Here is an 18,214-nt window from a genome sequence, read left to right on the forward strand (position 1 = left end):
TTCTTGAAAACTCCCCAAACCTTTTAGGCTCTGGTTTTCACATGGGTACATCCAATTAATGTTGGCACTCATCATTGGACCAATCCACTAAATTTATAGAAAAACTAGCCTATTGCCTGTCAAAGAATGATGAAAGGGGCAGGGGGAGTGGGCAGGGTTGGAGACCTGGCCCCCCCCCCCATCCAGCCCCAGTCTGTCAGCGCCTGCTTCCCCTTTCCTCCTGCTGCCTGGGGTCCAGGCCCAGTCCCCTACTCCCTGCCACAGCAGCCAGGGCAAGGGGGAGGACCAGCCCAGAGGGTGGGGAGCAGTGGGCCGAGGCCAACCTGGCGGTGGTGGGGGGGACAGGAGAAGCAGGCTCAGGGCTGACGTGGGGGTGGGGGTGGGGGAGGAGTGGACCTGGGCCCAATGGGGAGAGGTGGCTCAGTCCTCCCCTCCCCCCAGCAGCTGCTGTGTTGGGCTGGGCCAGGCCAGGCTGGGCCCGCTGTCCCTTCCCCCACCCCCCCACTGCTGTGGTGGGCCGGCTTTTCCCCCAGGTTGGGCTTGCTCCCCCCACTGCATTGGGCCTGGGCCCAGTCCTCTCCTGGCCCATCCTCACTGGTGATGCCAGTGTGCCCGCCTCCTTTCCCTCCTCCGCCCTGTGAGGCCGGCTCAGGGACAGGTAGAGCGGACTCGGGGCCAACGCGGGGAGCAGGGTGGGGGAGGAGCGGGCCTGGTCCCGAGATGGGGAGGAGGGGTACTCCTTCCCTCCCGCAGCCACTGCTGTGGCCTCATTGGGCTAAGCCTGCTCTTCCCCACCCAGCGCAGTGGGTCAGCTTTTCCCCTTCTCGGGCCCACTCCTCTCCCCTCCACACCCCATGTGGGGCCCAGGCCCGCTCCCCTCCCTACTGTGTTGGGCCTGGGCCTACTCCCCCACCATGTTATCTACCTTTCTGATGGTGGGGGGAAGTGAGCAACAACAGAGCCCTGGGCCCCCCCAGTCTGGGCACACTCCTTCCCTGCTGCTGCTTGGGGTGTGGGCCTGCTCCCTCCCTCCCCGCTGCAGCAGTGGCGGGAAGGGAGGAGTGGGCCTGGGCCCGATGCTGGAGAAGACCGGGCCCGAAGGTGGGGAGAAGCTGGGAAGCTGCGGCCGGGAAGTGTGGCAGGGCCTGGGATGGTTAGGCCAGGCCCACTGTTCCTCCCCCCGCTGTGACAGGCTGGCTTTTCACCTGCTCGAGCCTGAGGGAGCAGGGCAGGGCAATTAACTAGTATACCTGCAGGGAAGGGGGGGGGGGAGGGAGGGAATGGGGCAAGGACAGCTGAGTGGCCTCATCTGCCTTGCTCCGTCCCCTGTGTCCCCACCATCATGGCAGCAGGCTGCCTGCTGTCAGAATGCTTCTTTGCACTCCGGCTGTTTGTCAGCCAGTCAGAGTGTGAATAAAGCATTACAGACAGACAGGCTTTTATATTACTAGAATACATATAGCTTGACACAAGTTTTCTGTTTATGTAAACATAACTATAATAAAGAACATGCAGAGGACATCTAGGATATGGATTAATTAGCCCTAAAACTACCTAGCAATTCCACATTGCCTGAGAGATTCCAGAAAGAAACTAACAAACATAGGATAAACTTAATAAGACTCTGTATACAAAGCCTCAGGAAGGATTCATAATTTTCAAAATGTGCTTGGTTCTTAAATATCAGTACACTTGAAGTAAAGTTTAAAATACAGATGGAACAAACATTAATGTAACTTTCAGAGACAGACAAGTGAAATTTAAATTAAGTGATTTCATAACAGACGTGAGAAAAGAAATTTAACACTCCATCAGTAAAATACCTTACTATGGAGTTGTGCCAGTCATGAAAAGAAAACACTAGTTCCAAAATGTGTTGCTAGGTCAGTCCATGCTGACCCCAGAAAGCTGGATCAATTATTGATCCTTTTTAATTAAAAAGATGTGAGTACCAATGACAGAAGGAATCATTTTCAAAATCAGAAATATGTGCATTTATCAGTGGTATCAAACTTACCTGGGGCCCTAGGCTGGATCTGGACTGCAGGGCTCCTTTTGGGCCAGATTCAGCCCAGGGAGCAAGGGCTGCCACATTGGCCACCATGGAGATGGCAGTGTGGGGTCCAGGAGAGCGGGTCTAGGGACAGCAGCTCGACACCTCAGATAAATGTAAAGGGACAGCAGCAGTGGCAAGCAAAGTTTGCTGCCGATAGCCATGCCCAGCAGGGCCAAATGGACCCAATTCTGTGGCAGATCACACTCCCCAACTTCCAGTACCTGTTGGTAGCCCAGCAGACGGGATGGAGAGGCTCTGCAGGACAGATCCAGCCCGCAGGCGATATGATCGACACCGTATGTCAAGCACACTTATTTTTGAGACAAAAATAATTTTATTCTGTCTTTCCTTGCTGTAATAGATATTTTTGAATTTACAATTAATTTCCCATGTTACAGCATGTCACATATAATGCCTGAAACACATAGCATTAGGCCATAATGTATTTATGTACTGCTGGGACCTATGCTTCTCTAAGGGAAGTATGAACAATATTGTCAATAACCCCTTCGATAGCCATAAAAGCAATTATTCAAAGTTTGGACCAGGGTTTTGCTGGTTTGAAAAGAAAATTCAACAAACCATTGAATTATTGTGTGGTCTACTTAAGAGTATCACATCTGGAACTGACATGGGCTGAGCAGTCTGGAGGCCCTTATTTGGTAGTCGAGTCACATACTGTAGCCGTGCCCCTCTCTGTCATACATTCAGAACTGATGTGATGATTTAAAATTCTCTGTCTCATTTCCCTTCTACTTAATCTTAAAGTCTACAGAAAGTCTCTGCAGAGTAGCTCCTGATTTCAAAAAAAGCATTCCTTTAGAAACACTGCTTATTGAGTGCTGTCGAGGTAGGATCAAAAGGGAAAAAATGGTGAATTCCATGATTCTGAAAGATAGTAGTGGGAATACTGTAATCTGCCTGAGCAAATAGGGTACCTCCAATGTCCAGTTAACTTACAGTTCATTCAGTTAGGCTAAAAAAATATGGATGCAAAATATAAACTACTAAAATGTAAACTAACTTACACAAAAACACATTAAACTTTATAACTTTAAAATGTTTTTAAAAAATCTTTACTGTGTTGCATAATGGCAGTACAATAAAACAAAGAAAAAAAATCTAATTTCTAATGCATTTTCCTTGTTGGTAGATGTTGTTTAATTTACCAGTATGTTTTATGTTATTTGTAAAAGGAAGAATTTCTGTTTTATAAACATTTAAATTCAACAATATCAGTGCATTACATGTGCTGAACTGTTTTTAGTGAAATAATTACAACTTGTCCTTGTTAAAAATACGGACCCATTTTTCAAAGGGTTCAGTTTTGTTGTCAGTTCTGAAGATACAACTCCATCCATTTGATGTGAACAGGAACTGTCTACCTGAGGGCAAAATACAAGCACAAGTTGTGCTTCAACTTAGCTCGGTGTTTTTTGATCATCTGTATTTTCCATGCAATTTACTGATCAACTACTCTAAGTATGAAACTGTGTCTTCTATGAATTGATCTTCATTATCAAGATATTCCAAAATAATGTTTCCACCATTATATAACGGACACTCTTTATCGGCTATCCAGGTTTCCAATGTGTGGTCAAAAGGCAGCACTTCTCCAGATACAGTGTGACACAGACGTAATTTCTGTGAGGGGAAACACACAGCAAATCTTGCTGTTAAATTCATATCTATACAAAAAAGGAGACAGAATTAAAACTTATTACATGAAAACCAATATCAGTGATTTACCTTGGCTGTTGATTTGTTGTTGTCATTTTTTAGGCTTGCTACGGAAGCTGCAAAATCTACTGCTTTGCCAATACTCCACTGACTGCAAAAGAACATGGGTTTGCTTTTTTCTTTGCTTCCTTTAGGTAAGAACACTTGGAAGTAAATTCTTTCTGTCTGCCAAGAGACAGTGAAAAACATAAATTTACATACGGGTCAATTGGGGTTTTATTAGTACACACTGGCACACACATTTATACATTTGGTGGTCTTAAATTAATTTAGATGATTCACACAGTATTAATAATTTTATACTGAAGCAGTGCCCAAAGGCTTCAACTGAGAATGGAACCATATTACATTGGATACATACTAAATCAATGATTACATTTGAAGGGGAAAGGGGGAGCTAAACAGCACCATTTGGGCTCCAGCGCTGGCATTTTGTAGCAGTGCAGTTTCACCCTCACAGAAAGCAAACAAAAGACTGCTGGAAAATAGCAGTCAGCTCTAATGCAGGCCACATGCCACCTGATTCACAAACTAGAACTTTTGTCTACACCAGCCACTCAACTTTCACTCTGTTCCTCTTCCCATTAGCAACCAACATCTCTTCAGATCTCTGTGTGATTGACAAATTTATAAGAGAGGATACTACTGAAATTGTCATTCCCTTAAGATGTATATTTAAACAAGGGGTAGAGACAACCTATTCTTATGGCTGGTTTCCATTAAGAACTCAGTAAAACCACAGGAGGAACTATTTTGTGTTCTACATATACACGCTAGTTAGGTCAGCTTTTACTGAGGCATAACTGAATTCAGTTTAAGCAAAACAAGTAATTATTTTTCCCCCTTAGCTCTACTTATGCCTCCCCTAGATAGGTCAGAACTAGCTTTCAACACAACTAATGGCTCAAAACCGGGCTCTGGCACAGAGTGGCAATGCCTTTACTCAAGTTAGGCTAGATAGAGTGGATATGGACTAAAACCTAGGTAACCCCGGCTCACAAGCTAACAAACTCAGTCTGTAGTATCCCTGAACTGATGCCTGTCCATCATTACTTTCCCATAAGTCCTCCCTGCATGCCCAGAATGGACAGATAAGGTCTCCCAAAATTCACTGGGGCAAAATTCACAGAGCACCCCAGTTTACTGCAGCACTAGGAACCATGGATGGCCTCCAGATCTCTTGGTGCTGTACCCAACACTGCGCCAATAAGGATGGTAATTCAGGGTTTTTTTTAGTGGTATGGCCACATACACTCAAGCGGACAAGCTTGAGTAATTTGTGTTACCTTTAAACTTGAGATGCACTGTGAAAAAAGTCATGCACAGAAAAGCTACTCTTGTATCATCCTAATTCAAGTAAAAGATCAAAAAATATATTAGAAAAACCTAAAAGCTTGCCTAAACCAGCTTTCTGAGGTGCCAGAGGCATCCTAGGAATTCCTCGTTCAAATTTTGTCACCAAACTGAAGGAAGAGTTGGAACAGAAGGAGGAAGTGCACAATGACAGCTGGAGACAGTCTGAGGAGGGAATTAAACAGAGAGAACCTGGAGGTTGAGATTAATTGCATCTGTGATAAATTAGCCTATTATCAGTATTCTAGATGATTAAACAATTACAATCCAATTAAGCAAATGAATAATGAAAGGAATTAACAGACAGCTATTTGTGCTGCAGCCTCCAGTCTTTGGAATTAGGGAGCAGGTCTTTAATTTCCTTATAACAAAAAACAGACTTTGTACATTATGTTCTCCATTTTAAAAAATTAATTACCATCTTCACACCACAGAACTTGTACATCTATTAAAGTGACATAATCTGAGAGTTTGCTGGAAGCAGGACTTCACATTATGATGGCCACCTAAGCAGAAACATCTAATTTGCAATCCAGGCATATGGTAATTTTTAGCAGAGAAAAAAGTATCTATAACAGGATTCAGAGAGGAAGTATCTTTAATTATTTTGCAAATAATAATTAAATCCTACTAAGTAAGACCAAGTAATGAACATAAAGATTAAATGCAGCGTATATTTTATGGCCAATATATAACATTACAAATTCCACAGTAGAGACATAGTGTCTATATACTACAGAATTTAAAATAAATGTGAGGAATAATTAAAAGCATGTATATTCAGATGAACCACAAGTATTGATCTAAAATAAAAGCCTGTAAAGAGGACATGGAAACAAATATCTTTACTTGGAAAAAAGAAATGATTGATTTGAATAGACACCACAACACAAAACAGTAAAAAAATCTGTTAAGCAATGGAGACTACTGATCATGACTATATAATGAGCTATGTCTACAGGAAAAAAATAATTCTCCTATAAAACTCAAAATTTAGGCCAAATATGAAACCAATTCATCTCAACTAGCACAAGGGTGTACTAACTGTATATTGCATATACCAGCAAAGCAGGAAGAGCTGATTAATACAGTACTTCCTCTGGAGGACAGAGGGTCAGAGGACAGTTTCCAGATTTATTGTACATGGCAATGGGTTCATGGTTAATGATGCAAATTAACATGCTGTTTAAGTAGTACATGATATATCCATGTTCTCTCTCATTCACAATACTAGAAGATTTGCTTTCAGATACGAGATTCAAGCCCTGATCCTACTTGTGTGTATAGAATTAAATGCCTGTATAAAGGACTGTGGATCTGGGGGGTAGTTCAGAAACAAAATTCAGTAAAAGGATTCCCTTTTTTAGATTAAATAGTCTTTCCCATTCTAAATGAGAAAATAACATCAACAACAAGAGCCTAGAAAACTGCTTCTAGCTATAGGTAAAATGATTTGCTGGAGCAGATCATAAATATGTATGTCATTACAAAGCATCTGAGTATGACTGACCTGCGGCAAGGATTTGTCCCCACATGCATGCATTTTCAGTTTCATTAGTGCCACCTTGGCTGCTGTTTCACTGCTTTTTGCTCCTTTTTGTTTCTTACTTCTTACTTCTTCCCTTTTTTTAGAATCTGAGGAAAATATAATTTCTAAATATTAGTGAGAGTCACATTTTGTTTCAATTAAATAAAATTCCCACTTACTTAAATTGTCACAAGGTATTTGGAGATCAATGCTATAGGCTAAATTAGATCTAAACAGACTCTTTCCCTCCATGCACTTGGACAGCTACTAGTACTTTGAGAGTTTTAAGCCAGTCCTAATAAAATAGCTAAGTAGGTGAAAAATGCTGTTCAGAAAAATGCTGCAGGGCAACAGAAAGTAACCATGCCTTTTACATTTATCTAAGGTGTCGAGCAGCCCCATGGGAACATATGTAAAACGACAAGAGGTAAGAATTCAAGCTTCTAAATGTGCCAACACATGGTATTGCTGAGGTACTGTTCTACTGAGTTGGAGGGTGGGGGGAGGAAATAGTATGAGTCTTTCTCCTCTTTCCCACCATCAGTATCCCCCAGAGGGCCATAAAGGAATCACCGGCACAAGCTCTACTAGTATAAGGGTTACATATCTGGTGAATTACCACCCTGGTCTGAGCTCAATCTGTATACATAAAGTCAAACCTGGATAATATCACTCCTCCTTATATCACTAAACTCTACCTATTATTACAACTTTTATATCAATGGCTAGTTTTATTATTAATACTATTATTATTAATAATAATAACAACAACAATAACAATGCAGAAAATTCACTCTGGATGTTGTCACAAACTGCATAATATTAACAAATTTAGCAATCTTTGCTAGGTAAATTTCTGATTAATATTACAACTAATGAATCATGATCCAAGATCAATTCAGTGAGCAAACAATTATTGGTGGTGTTATACATCTTGTTGAAAAACTGTATGTAAATATATAGAACAAATATATATATTCATTCAGAATTCATACCAATACAATCTATAGTTGGCCAGCTTTGACTTTATCCTGTGTTCTTCTTGATGAACCAGAGATGCCATTGGGTTTCCAGAATATGCTTTAAGGACATCTGCTACTGTGTGCTAAGCCTCCACATATAAGGGCAGGACCATATGTAACTGCTCACAGGCAGGGGGCATCTAGCTAAAGAACCTTCATTCTGTCTTCTTTAGACTAATACAAAATCCCAAGCAACCTACTGAAGACAATGATACAATAGGTGTCCTACCGTACTTGCCTATAATATCTTTAACTAGCTGCTGAGTGGCTGCCATTCGAGGTTTAGGAGTTTCCAGTTTCTCACACTCGTGGTCTGACTGATGACGGTGTCTATCAAAAATAGAATGGAAAACTCTTATTGAGTATTCCCCATTTTAGTGAAAGAACACACAATTTTCAATATTTTGCTCTGCTCACCTTAAGCAAAATTGTTTTTCACAGTAAAGGCACACAACTGGTAAAAGCTCTTTTCCAGTACAGTCCTTATATGTGCATGGGTAAGATCTGGGTTGATCCGATTTCACATTCTCACTTTTTATGTTCACCTAAAAATATTAAGAAACATTCCATGTAAAATATACATAGTAAACAATGAACATTAGCTAGCATCCTCATCCAACTTGTTTCTGGGCTTTAAATTTTACATTTCCAAACCCCCTCCCCCCCAAAAAAGAAAAAGACTGGATTAGAGCACTTCAAACTTTGAAAAACAAAAAACAAAGTTTTCCACTTGGGTAGTCTCAAAAGCCAGGCAATGTAAAATTTTGGCATAGTACAAAGTAGTCATAAATTATCCATTTTTACCATAGGCAGAGGAAGAAAAAATTATTTGGGGGGGGGCTAAGCACAAGTGTGCTCCACCTCCTCCTTCCCCCCTCACCCACCAGGGTCAGGGGGAGGGGCAGCTCGAAGCCACAACAGTGAGGGAGGGAGTGGGGCAGAGGCAAAGACGAGTCGGGGTGAATGGGGCCCCGGCTAGGCTGGGTAATGGGACAATTGGAGCCCAAGCAGCTCATCCAGGGGAGCTGGGGAGCTCCTGCCACTGTGCGCACCCCAGATAAGGCATGGGGGGCATGTGTTCCCTCGATCTGTGCGTGGGGTGGAGGTAGTTGCCACTGCACCCCACTGCAGCTGCCCTGGGAGTGGCGCAACCCTATGTGTCTGCTGTCGCTGGGCTGCGCTGCACCCCTGCCCACCTGGCAGTGGGATGCCTGGGGCATTGCGCTGCTCCCAGGGCAGCTGCAGTTGGGCGTAAAGTGCAGCATGCAGCAACAGCTGCCTCCACCCCACGCACGTCTCCCCCAAGCCTCCGCCGGGGTGCGCACAGTGGCTGGAGCCTCTTTGCATCCCTGGACGAGCCGCCCAGGTTCTGATTGTCCCACCACCTGACTCGGCTGGGGCCCTATTTACCCCAGTCCTTACCTCTGCCCAACTCCTGCCCTCAATGTGGGAGTCTCAAGCTGCCCTCACCCTACCCCCCCAAAATCCTTTCCCCTTCAGTGTGGACTGGTACTTGCCTACCGTACTGCTAGTGAAGTACTCGCCGGGCTGTGATCCTGGCTGTGTGCACGCCCCTCCTCACCCCTGCTGCAGCCCCCCCAGAGTCCTGTGACCCAGCCCTACTCGCTGCCCTGCGTTTGTGGGGGCTCATCCCCCATAGCCCTGGCCTTCTGCCGCCTTCACAACTTACCTCAGAGCAGCCATGAGAATCCCGGCTTCTGTGCTGAAGGCTTGTGTTATAAAAAAACCAAAAGAATCTGTATCACATCAAAATTTTGAACAAATGAAAAGACAGAACATAAGAATTTGAGGAGGATTAATGTGGCACAGCTTTCATTTTGATCAAATTTCAAGTCAATAAATCACACTCTTCCAAAATTTGTACTCGTTTATAGATTTCATATCTTCCAGTGAGATTTGTTTTAAAACCAATGCATCACATTGCTCCTGAGAGCAAAAGAAAGCATGGTCCTCAATACAGAGGTATAACTGGCCAGTGCTGCACCTGGGCAGCAGCAGTGCACAGTACAGAAGCAATGGCTGATGCATGGGTATGTCATCTTTTTCTGTGCCAGCATGTGTGTTGCATAGCCATTTAAATACCTCTTTTCAGCAGCAAAAAAAGGGGAAGCAATATCTCTGCAGCAGCAAACCTCTGGTTGTTGTTCCTGCACTGTGCACCACCACTGTTTCTCTGCCCTCCTCACACAGAGGTGAGAAGTGCAGGGGAGGGAGAGTGGGGAGGGTGAGTAGCTTCCTAGCTCTATTCTGGTACCTGCACCCATCTCACCTTGGGCAGTGCTGGGGGCTTATGTCCTGCTTGCCTACTCAGGGTTATAGTACTGCCTCAATAATTATGCCCCAATTCAACATAGAATTTCAAGTGAATGGAGTTACTCATAGGCTTTAAACCAAGTATCTTCCTAAACTGTAGTTGTAGAAAGCTATAGCAATCTAGAGCAATGGGAGCCCTAACTTATAAAACCATAAAAACAACATCATGAGAGAAGCTGAAGTGATGTAGCGTTTATATAAGGATATATGTGACTAACAAATATAAACAGCTATTTAGCACACCAAAACAGAATGGTTTACTCTCTTAAGACAAACAGCCATGGCATCCCTCTCTGCAAGGACTCAGAAAACTCCAAAAGAACATTAATGACAATTCCTAATATTACTTTAAGCAATAAATATTTTTCATCTTCCCTTTTATTAACTCAGAAGTTTATGCACCTTAAAATACCGGTACTGTAACTTTGTTTTTGGCTGTTCTTATAGGCTCTGTACTTTGAAGTTTAAATAGCATCTTACCAAAAGACTCCTGAGCAGCCATCACATACAAAGGGGAGAAAATCTGAAAACAAAGAGATTTTATTCTAAATAACAAGGTAGATATTTAGGTAATAGTTTTAGCTTAGACCTATATATTTAGCTGCTTTTTAATGGCACAAAACCCCCCCACAAACTTCTCCCCATTCAAAGTACTAAAAGCAATTTACTATCATCCCTTTGTATAACAACTGTAGTGATATTTAAGAACTGGAATCAAGTCTGATTTGCTAATCCTACATACTGAAAAACATTAATAATCAAGCTGACACTGATTTTTGTAGGGGATCTGAGAATTTACTGTTGTATACAACACTCTTGTAAATTACTGTTACTCTTTTATACAAGTATTTTATTATATAGTAAAGCATGAAAAAATCTCATCCTTTTATGCATAGTAATCCATTAAATTAGTGACAAATCTGCACGCAGGGGTCAGGTTTAATGGGTTCTATATCCGGTCTAATATGGACTCCTTATATAAAACTTAAGCTCATATCCTCAACAATTTTTAGATGCGTAACTCCTGCTGGGTGCATCTACACATGCTATTAAAGCAAAGTGAGAAACCCTGGCACAGTTCACGCCAGAGGTAGCTGTATCTACATGTGCACCCAGGACCACAACAATTAGAGCTGGGGCAGAGCAGCCCCGGGTTGGCAGGGAACATGGGGGTCAGCTCCAGGCTCTGGGTGGTGGTGTCACATGGCAGAGGGGCTAGCTGGAGTACAGGCGAGCTAAAGTGCAGCAGGCAGCCCGTGCACTTTAGCACCCTCATGCCCCAGCCAGACCTTGTAACAGTCTATACATCTGTTGCAGCGCCAGTAAGTAGTTCACTGTAAGATCGTACTGTCCCCAGCAGTACTATCTTTATGGTGGAGTTAATTAATATACTGTTCCCTAATACTGGCACACGTACAGATGGTGATACTTTACTGTGGAGCTAATTAGTCAACTCCATAGTAAAGTGCACGTATAGATGCACCACTGACTTCAATAAGAGTCAAGAACCTCATTGCTTCTGAGGATCTTGCCTAAGGGCCCAATGATACAACCTTTCCTCATGATGAACCCTTACTCATGCAAATAGCATTGCTGACTTCACTAGGACTACTCACATGAATAAGTGTTCACCAGCATGAGTATAGATTGCACACCGTGGCCCATGTGTTTAATTCTTGTTTCTCTGTTTTATAGAAATGTAACATTGCATTTGTAAAGGTCCTCAGCACTTAGGATGAAAGGTGCTAGGTGCAAGGGTAGCTTTTCAAGAGCCAACTCTGCGTTGCAATAAGTTTAATAACAATAAACCTTGCACTCACCTAGCACGTTTTATCCAAAGCTGGCTCTTGAAAAGTTACCCTTTGCCATCCACTAACAAGCTCTTACTTCACTACACAGCTTCTACGCCTTCACAAGCTTTTTGTAAAATATCCCAGATATGCAGTACTACTAGCCACACTATCTTCACCGCTGATAGCACTAACAGACAACCTGACAGTAAAAATGTTTGAGCTCCAACTCAACAAAGCCTACAAAAATCTGCTGTAGAAAAAGCATGTGAAAGTGTCATAGGCCTAAGAGGAACTACAGAATGAGGGAGTAACAGAGGTGTCAATGAACTACTCTTGCTTTTCAAACTTCTGCAGCACTGCTACACTTTTCTCTAGGCACTAGAAAGGCATTAATGTCAAAGTTCCAGACCAGGGGACATGCAGAGAAGACTATCTATCCCATTAAGTCTGGTTCTGGAAATTAAACTTTTCTTTTCTGGTTCCAGTTATAAAAAAATTGTTCCCTGGCCAGTAAAGGAGACTGGAAATTTTGTGAACTGTTGAAAACATGGGAGTAAATAAAGCATAAATGCTGCCCCACAAGGCTCCCTTTCATTTGAGGATGCTTCAGGTGCCACCTTTTACTGGGTTTCTCGTAAACAAATTCCTTCCCAGTATGCACAACCCAAGGGGGACCTATTTTCTTGCCAAAATATGCAGGTTGCATGTGACAGGGTTTATGCAGTTGTCCTCTCTTGCTGTTTTTCAGTGACACAAAAACTAAACTATGCTCCTTTCATCTCACAACTATGCCTGGAAGCAAAGGGATGACAGATATTCTGAACCGAACTCTAACTTTTATATCTAAAAGGTGTGGCAGGGAAGAAAATATTCCTTGGTTAACAGAATCATAGGAAGATAAGAGTGGAAGGGACCTCACAAGATCAAGTCCAATCCTGAGCAGGAAAGGACGGCTGCTGACACCAGGCCACTTCACCCTGCTCTCTTTAGGAGAGAGGGGAATGGGAATGTCTCCCCCGACTGGGGATTAAACCCGGACTGTGACAGAGCACCAAATTATTTTGTGACTAACACAGCTATGCATTATGGCAAGATGGGCAATGGGAAAGAGGGAACAATGTAAACATCCCTGTAGGCCAGAACTAGGGGCAGCAACCTGTGGCCCAAGGAGCAATTGTATTTAGTCCATGAAGCCCAAATATTGGCATCAGTTTGGCAGCACGGGGACTTCTGCAGTGGGGGATTGGTCAGGTCGGTGGCAGTGGCCTGCCATGGAGCAGTCGGGGCTATTTCGACCCGCGGCACCTGGAGGTTGTAACCCCGGGGTTAAAGCAGTCCATGGAGCAAGGTGGGCAGCCCGAGGGCCGGGACCAGTTACTGCTGCCACTAAGACACGTCACAGGTAACAGCAGTGATAACAGCTGGTCCCCGCGGGGCCCTGCGGCAGCCCCAGGCCCACAGGTGCCACCGTGACCCTGAGGCGCAGCGCCAAACACACGCACTGGGCAGACACGTGCCGCAGGGGCGAGGGGTGACGCCTGTCCTCTGACACCAGTTCCACCAATAAACAACTAGCCCGCTTTCCATCAAACCACGCCCCCTCCCCGCGGCGGCCTCCCGATATGGAGGCCACGCCCCTTCCCGAAGGCCACGCCCGCGAGCACTGGGCTGCCAAAAGCGGACCCCCACAGTGGCGCGGACCGCGTTGGCTGCCACGTACCGAGCTGACTGCAGTGCGCCACTCCGCAGTGCTGCCCCAGCGACAGCTCCGCCATCACCGCGCTCCGCCTGCGCGCGACGCACCGGGCTATCGGAGGGCTCCTTTCCGCTGATGTCAGAAGAGGGCGGGGCTGGTGCCCGTGCCAACTGCGCTCGCCCCGCCCGTTCCGCCCACGCACTGCGAACCCGAGGGGTGGGGGGGTCGCGGAGCCGCTGGGCCCCGTCGGGCCCACCGGAGAGCCACGCAAGGGGGCGCTGCCAACACGGGGCGCGAGCGAGACTCATGATGTGGTGAGGCCTTGGTGGTGTGATACTCGGGCCTGAGGTCGTGGCTGCGAAGAAAATTCCTGTTTTCCTGTGGTCCACAGGGTGAAAACCAAGCCGGCGTTTTCCGAGGGGCGCCTTGAGGCTCCCAAGGACTGCCTGGAGGCTGAAGGTTGCCAGCCTCCTTCGCCGGGCGCGCGCTGCCCTCCGAGTCCTTTACTAGCAGGCTGCAGGTTTCCATTTGGGAAAACCATGCATGAGTTAAAATCCAAAGGCGGCCAGCCCGCCCTCGCTGGATTCGGTATTACCCCTTCGTCCCGTGCACCTTGGCAATGCTTGCATTTGGGGTTTTTGTGATTGCCATACGTTGACGTCATTTATTGCACCTCACATGCCATTGCTGCTTCGTTAATAATGAATCCCTAGGAAATGCTAGAGGCCTCAATCATGGCTTAATCATCAATGTCATTTGTCATTACTATTATGGTATAGGTAAATAAAAAAGGAAAGCAGTATAACTGCAGGCTTTATCGCTGGTCTCTTACAAAGCTCTGCCTATCATTTGCAGCATCTTTGCATTAAATCCATAAAGAAGCAGAGTTGGGGTTTTTTTGAGCATCAGTGTCTGAAGGGTAATTTTCGTTTCTGGATTCTGAAAGTTCAGAACCAGTTTTAGCTTCTGAAATGTTGGGGTGGTTCCAGATTTAGAAACTCTTTCAAAAGTGGTGCCCAAAGTACTTTAATAGAGGTGGCCATCCACTTATTTGTGACTACCTGCACCAAAATATTGCAGTATTTGATTTAAATACCATTAGTGGCTAGTCATTTGTTTTAGAAAAGTGCTTAAAATCTGCAACTAAAGTCAGGGGTACATTACGCTATCACCTGTGTATGCGTATACTAAGAAATCATCCCTGCTCCAAAAACGATTTTATAGAGCGTTTGTATTATGTTGCATATTGAAAACAAGTTACTGCAGAGGGAGGCTGAGACAGAACAATTATGTTGTGGACATATGAAAATATATAATCAAAAGCACTTTTTTCTTAAGAAAGAAAAACTTCTGCTTCTGTGTCTCTTTGCATTTCAGTCTACTCCTTTTACAATATAGAAACTTTCCAACACCCAGAAGTAAACAGGAAGGAGAGGCCTCCTCTTACCACACGGCTTGTGTTCAAAATCATTCTTTTCATTCATTTCTTATTACTAGGCCTGCGGGTAGGGGGCGCTTTTAAAATACTAGAGATGTGGTAGGCCAGAAGCTGCGGAGCCCCTTGTCCTGGCGAATTTACAGTCTTAGAGCAGCGGAGCATTTTCTAGTAGTGTGTATTAAGCAGCCTGACTTATACCAGTCTTGTCATGCAACAAGAAAGAAGGGCGCTTTCACCTCCCTGGATGCCTCTGACATGGGACACCTCCGGCCGAATCTGCACATCACAGAGCGACACTCTCACAAAAGGACTCTCAGACCCAGGGGGAATAAACTTCCAGCCTGTCCCTGCCCTGTGCAAAATGGAGTGTATTTTCTACCAAGGACTTCTACAATTTTTAAATTCTCCTCAGCCTGAACAAGGGGGTGTGCGCCCGAGAGCTTGCAAAAGACTGGATTTTCATTTTCAGTATAATTTAGTTGGTCTAATAAAAGAGATCCCCTCTGACCCAAGCGCTTTGCGCACCTCTTGTCATGCTGCTCAGTCTGGGCCTTGCTTTCCTGAGCCGCCCGCTGAGATCCACGCTTAGTTAGGCTGTCACCTGCGGCGTCTCACCGAGAGACACGACCAGGTAACTCGGGGCTGTGACATGCAAGAAGCCTGGGCAGCAACCGGCCCAGGGCAGCCGAGCCCCAAGCGGCTGGCGACATTTCTTAGCTTGATTAAAGCTGCTCCCCGCGGGGGGGGTGCGCGTGCGTGTGTGGCGGGGGCGGGGCCCGGCGCTCAGGCGGCGGGGCCTGCGCTTGCACCTGTGGCGCAGGTGCAGGTGACGCCAGTCCCCCGGCGGTGAGTGGGGCAGTGCAGCCATGAGCAGCAAGCTGGGCCGGTGGCTGAAGGGGGGCGGCCCCGGCGGGGCGCGGAGCCGGCGCGGCCCCACGCCGCAGGAGGCCCTGGCGCGGCTGCGGGAGACAGAGGAGATGCTGACCAAGAAGCAGGAGTACCTGGAGAGCCGCATCGCGCGCGAGCTGGCCGCGGCTCGCCATCACGGCACCCGCAACAAGCGCGGTGAGCCTCACCCGCCCCGGGAGCCGGGACGCACCCTGTCCCGCCCGCTGGGACTTTGCCCCCCCCCCCCGCGGCCCTGCCCAGCACTTTATGCGAGTCCCGGCCTGGGATCCCTCTTGGGGGGTTGCTCCGCACCCTCCGGAGCTGCTCTTTGTAGCCATGAATAAAGCAGCCTCACCCCGCTGTGATTGAAGTGCAGTGCAGGTGGATGACACCTGTGGAGCGGTGTCCTAGGAGCCTGCTTAATAAGGGTGCTGTGTTTTGCAGGTACATTGCACTTTAGCCTTGAGGGAGAAGACTTTTATTTACAAGGGATTTAAACTTCCTAGGTAGAGGAGGGGTTCAGCGCAGTAGGGAAGTGTGGGAAACCATTGGGTTAAATTCAGTACCTCCCTCATGAGGTACTAGAAACAGGCGTGTTAGCTTATTGTAATGCGTATTAGGCAAAGCACGTGTTTTTTAGTGACACTTTTTGTGACACTTTAATGCACATTAAAACAGGCATTAAAGTGCATGTGTAAACACACTCATGGTGGAAGAATGGTTATAGAGGTTATATTGCACTGAGACCAGATATTGTACCTGGTTATAGTGCACTGAGATGTGCCTGGGAGATCGAGCTTCCATCGTATAAAATAACTCTCTCTCAATATATTCATTTGCTGTGATGGGTTTCTAACACTTCCCTTGCTTACTATTAACGTACAAACCCATGTCTTCAGCGAAGGGCAACAAAGATGGGTAGAGGGCTGGGGAACATGACTTCTGAGGAGAGGCTGAGGGAACTGGGCTTGTTTAATTTGTAGAAGAGAAGACCAAGGGGGGCTTTAACAGTGGCTTTCAACTACTCATCACCCTGGTTGAGAAACACTGTTAGATGCAGATACCTGGTTCTGTTGCATTTCCCAGGATACATTGGACCAGGTCCTCATTGAACACTGTTGGCCAGACCCACAGCTGTGTCTGTTGTACATCAGCATTTCCAGAGAAATTGAACTGATAGAAGGGGTGTTTAAATTTGACTTTTCAGAAATTGAATAAGGTTGAATTGGAGAATCCACATTCTTCCCCCCAAAAATCAGTTTCTTTCTTCATCTGTTCCCAGTTAGATTTTCCTTGTACTTTAGATCACCATTCCAAACTCAGAGCAGGCCAGTAGTGACAGAAATTGTTAGCTACTTGGTGGTAGTGGAGGCTGGCCACCACTATATATGGACCTAATAAGCTATATAAAGAAGTATTAATTTATTGCAAAAGATTTAAGACAGATTTCACACCCACCCCCACCCCAGAAATGTAAAATAAAAAAAAGGAATAAAAACTTTAACAAATATATATTTAAAAGATTTAAAAAAAAAACCTATTATCAATTATATATTGATATATATATCAATATATATATTGCACCCTATGAAATATATGGGTGGTTTTTTATAACTTCTTCAGAAAAAAATGACAACTGGATTATCATGGAGCTTAGATAGACCTTAACTAAGATGCCTCTACTTCATAGTTGAGCTCTGTTGGAGTCTGCTGCAAGGTTTGCAGTAGTCAGGCTGTATTGTCTTGATTAGTCTTGTGCATGAAACAATTTAGAACTAGAAAGATGTAGCTTCTTATATGAGCAGGTATAAAGTCTGACAGCGACTCTAAAAATCCTGCAGCATATTAGCTATGACAGAACCTGGAAACACTGGATAATAACAGGCTTTGGTTGTTACTAATAGACACTGCAGCATGGGTGGTGTCAATACAGCTGGGCATGCCTCGTGTTCAAGCATTCCTTGGAGATGACTTTGTTGTCACGGCTATAAGGTTACAAGACTTGAACAGTGATGCAACAGTTTCATGTTACCAAAATTAAATCGGTCATTCCAACTTTAGGGACCATGACAGCTCAAGAACTATGCGGATTTGCAGAGCTGTGTGGGGAAGGTTTCTCATATATTGCAGCTATTGGTTTTAATCCTTTATTTTCTTTATCTAAAACAATACAGGCATCTTGCTGTGGGCTGTAATAATGTATGGAGAATTAGGGTTGAAGTATTATCTTAGGTTTGTATACAGGTTTCCCTCACCAACTGCAGGGGTTAGGTTCTGGAAAGTTCCCTTAGTCCGCAAAACTGTGATTGGTAAAACTAAAGGCTTATGGGAAAAATGGGGTTAGGGACTTAAATCAGCTGGTCCTG

The 18,214-nt window shown here is 45.0% G+C and overlaps 2 protein-coding genes across 2 annotated transcripts in view; one reads left to right on the forward strand and one right to left on the reverse strand.

Annotated features, from left to right (window-relative positions):
• Window positions 1-3,115: 3,115 nt before the first annotated feature.
• On the reverse strand, window positions 3,116-13,645 carry ZFAND1 (zinc finger AN1-type containing 1). The gene is made up of 8 exons (XM_019549751.1): window positions 13,547-13,645; window positions 10,514-10,556; window positions 9,390-9,429; window positions 8,117-8,244; window positions 7,938-8,029; window positions 6,660-6,784; window positions 3,806-3,961; window positions 3,116-3,700 (listed from the first exon to the last, which is right to left on the reverse strand). The coding sequence occupies exons 1-8, from the start codon at window positions 13,599-13,601 to the stop codon at window positions 3,530-3,532; spliced, it is 810 nt and encodes a 269-aa protein (XP_019405296.1). The 5' UTR covers window positions 13,602-13,645; the 3' UTR covers window positions 3,116-3,529.
• Window positions 13,646-15,789: 2,144 nt separating this feature from the next.
• The window catches only part of CHMP4C (charged multivesicular body protein 4C), a 19,112-nt gene continuing 16,687 nt past the window's right edge, over window positions 15,790-18,214 (forward strand). Inside the window, exon 1 of the mRNA XM_019549762.1 lies at window positions 15,790-16,025. Within this exon, the coding sequence (XP_019405307.1) occupies window positions 15,827-16,025 (199 nt within the window). The 5' untranslated portion in view covers window positions 15,790-15,826. The remainder of the gene's footprint in view (window positions 16,026-18,214) is intronic.

Source organism: Crocodylus porosus, unplaced genomic scaffold (assembly GCF_001723895.1).
Source record: "Crocodylus porosus isolate Cpor-Errol unplaced genomic scaffold, CroPor_comp1, whole genome shotgun sequence".
NCBI classification, from domain to species: domain Eukaryota; kingdom Metazoa; phylum Chordata; order Crocodylia; family Crocodylidae; genus Crocodylus; species Crocodylus porosus.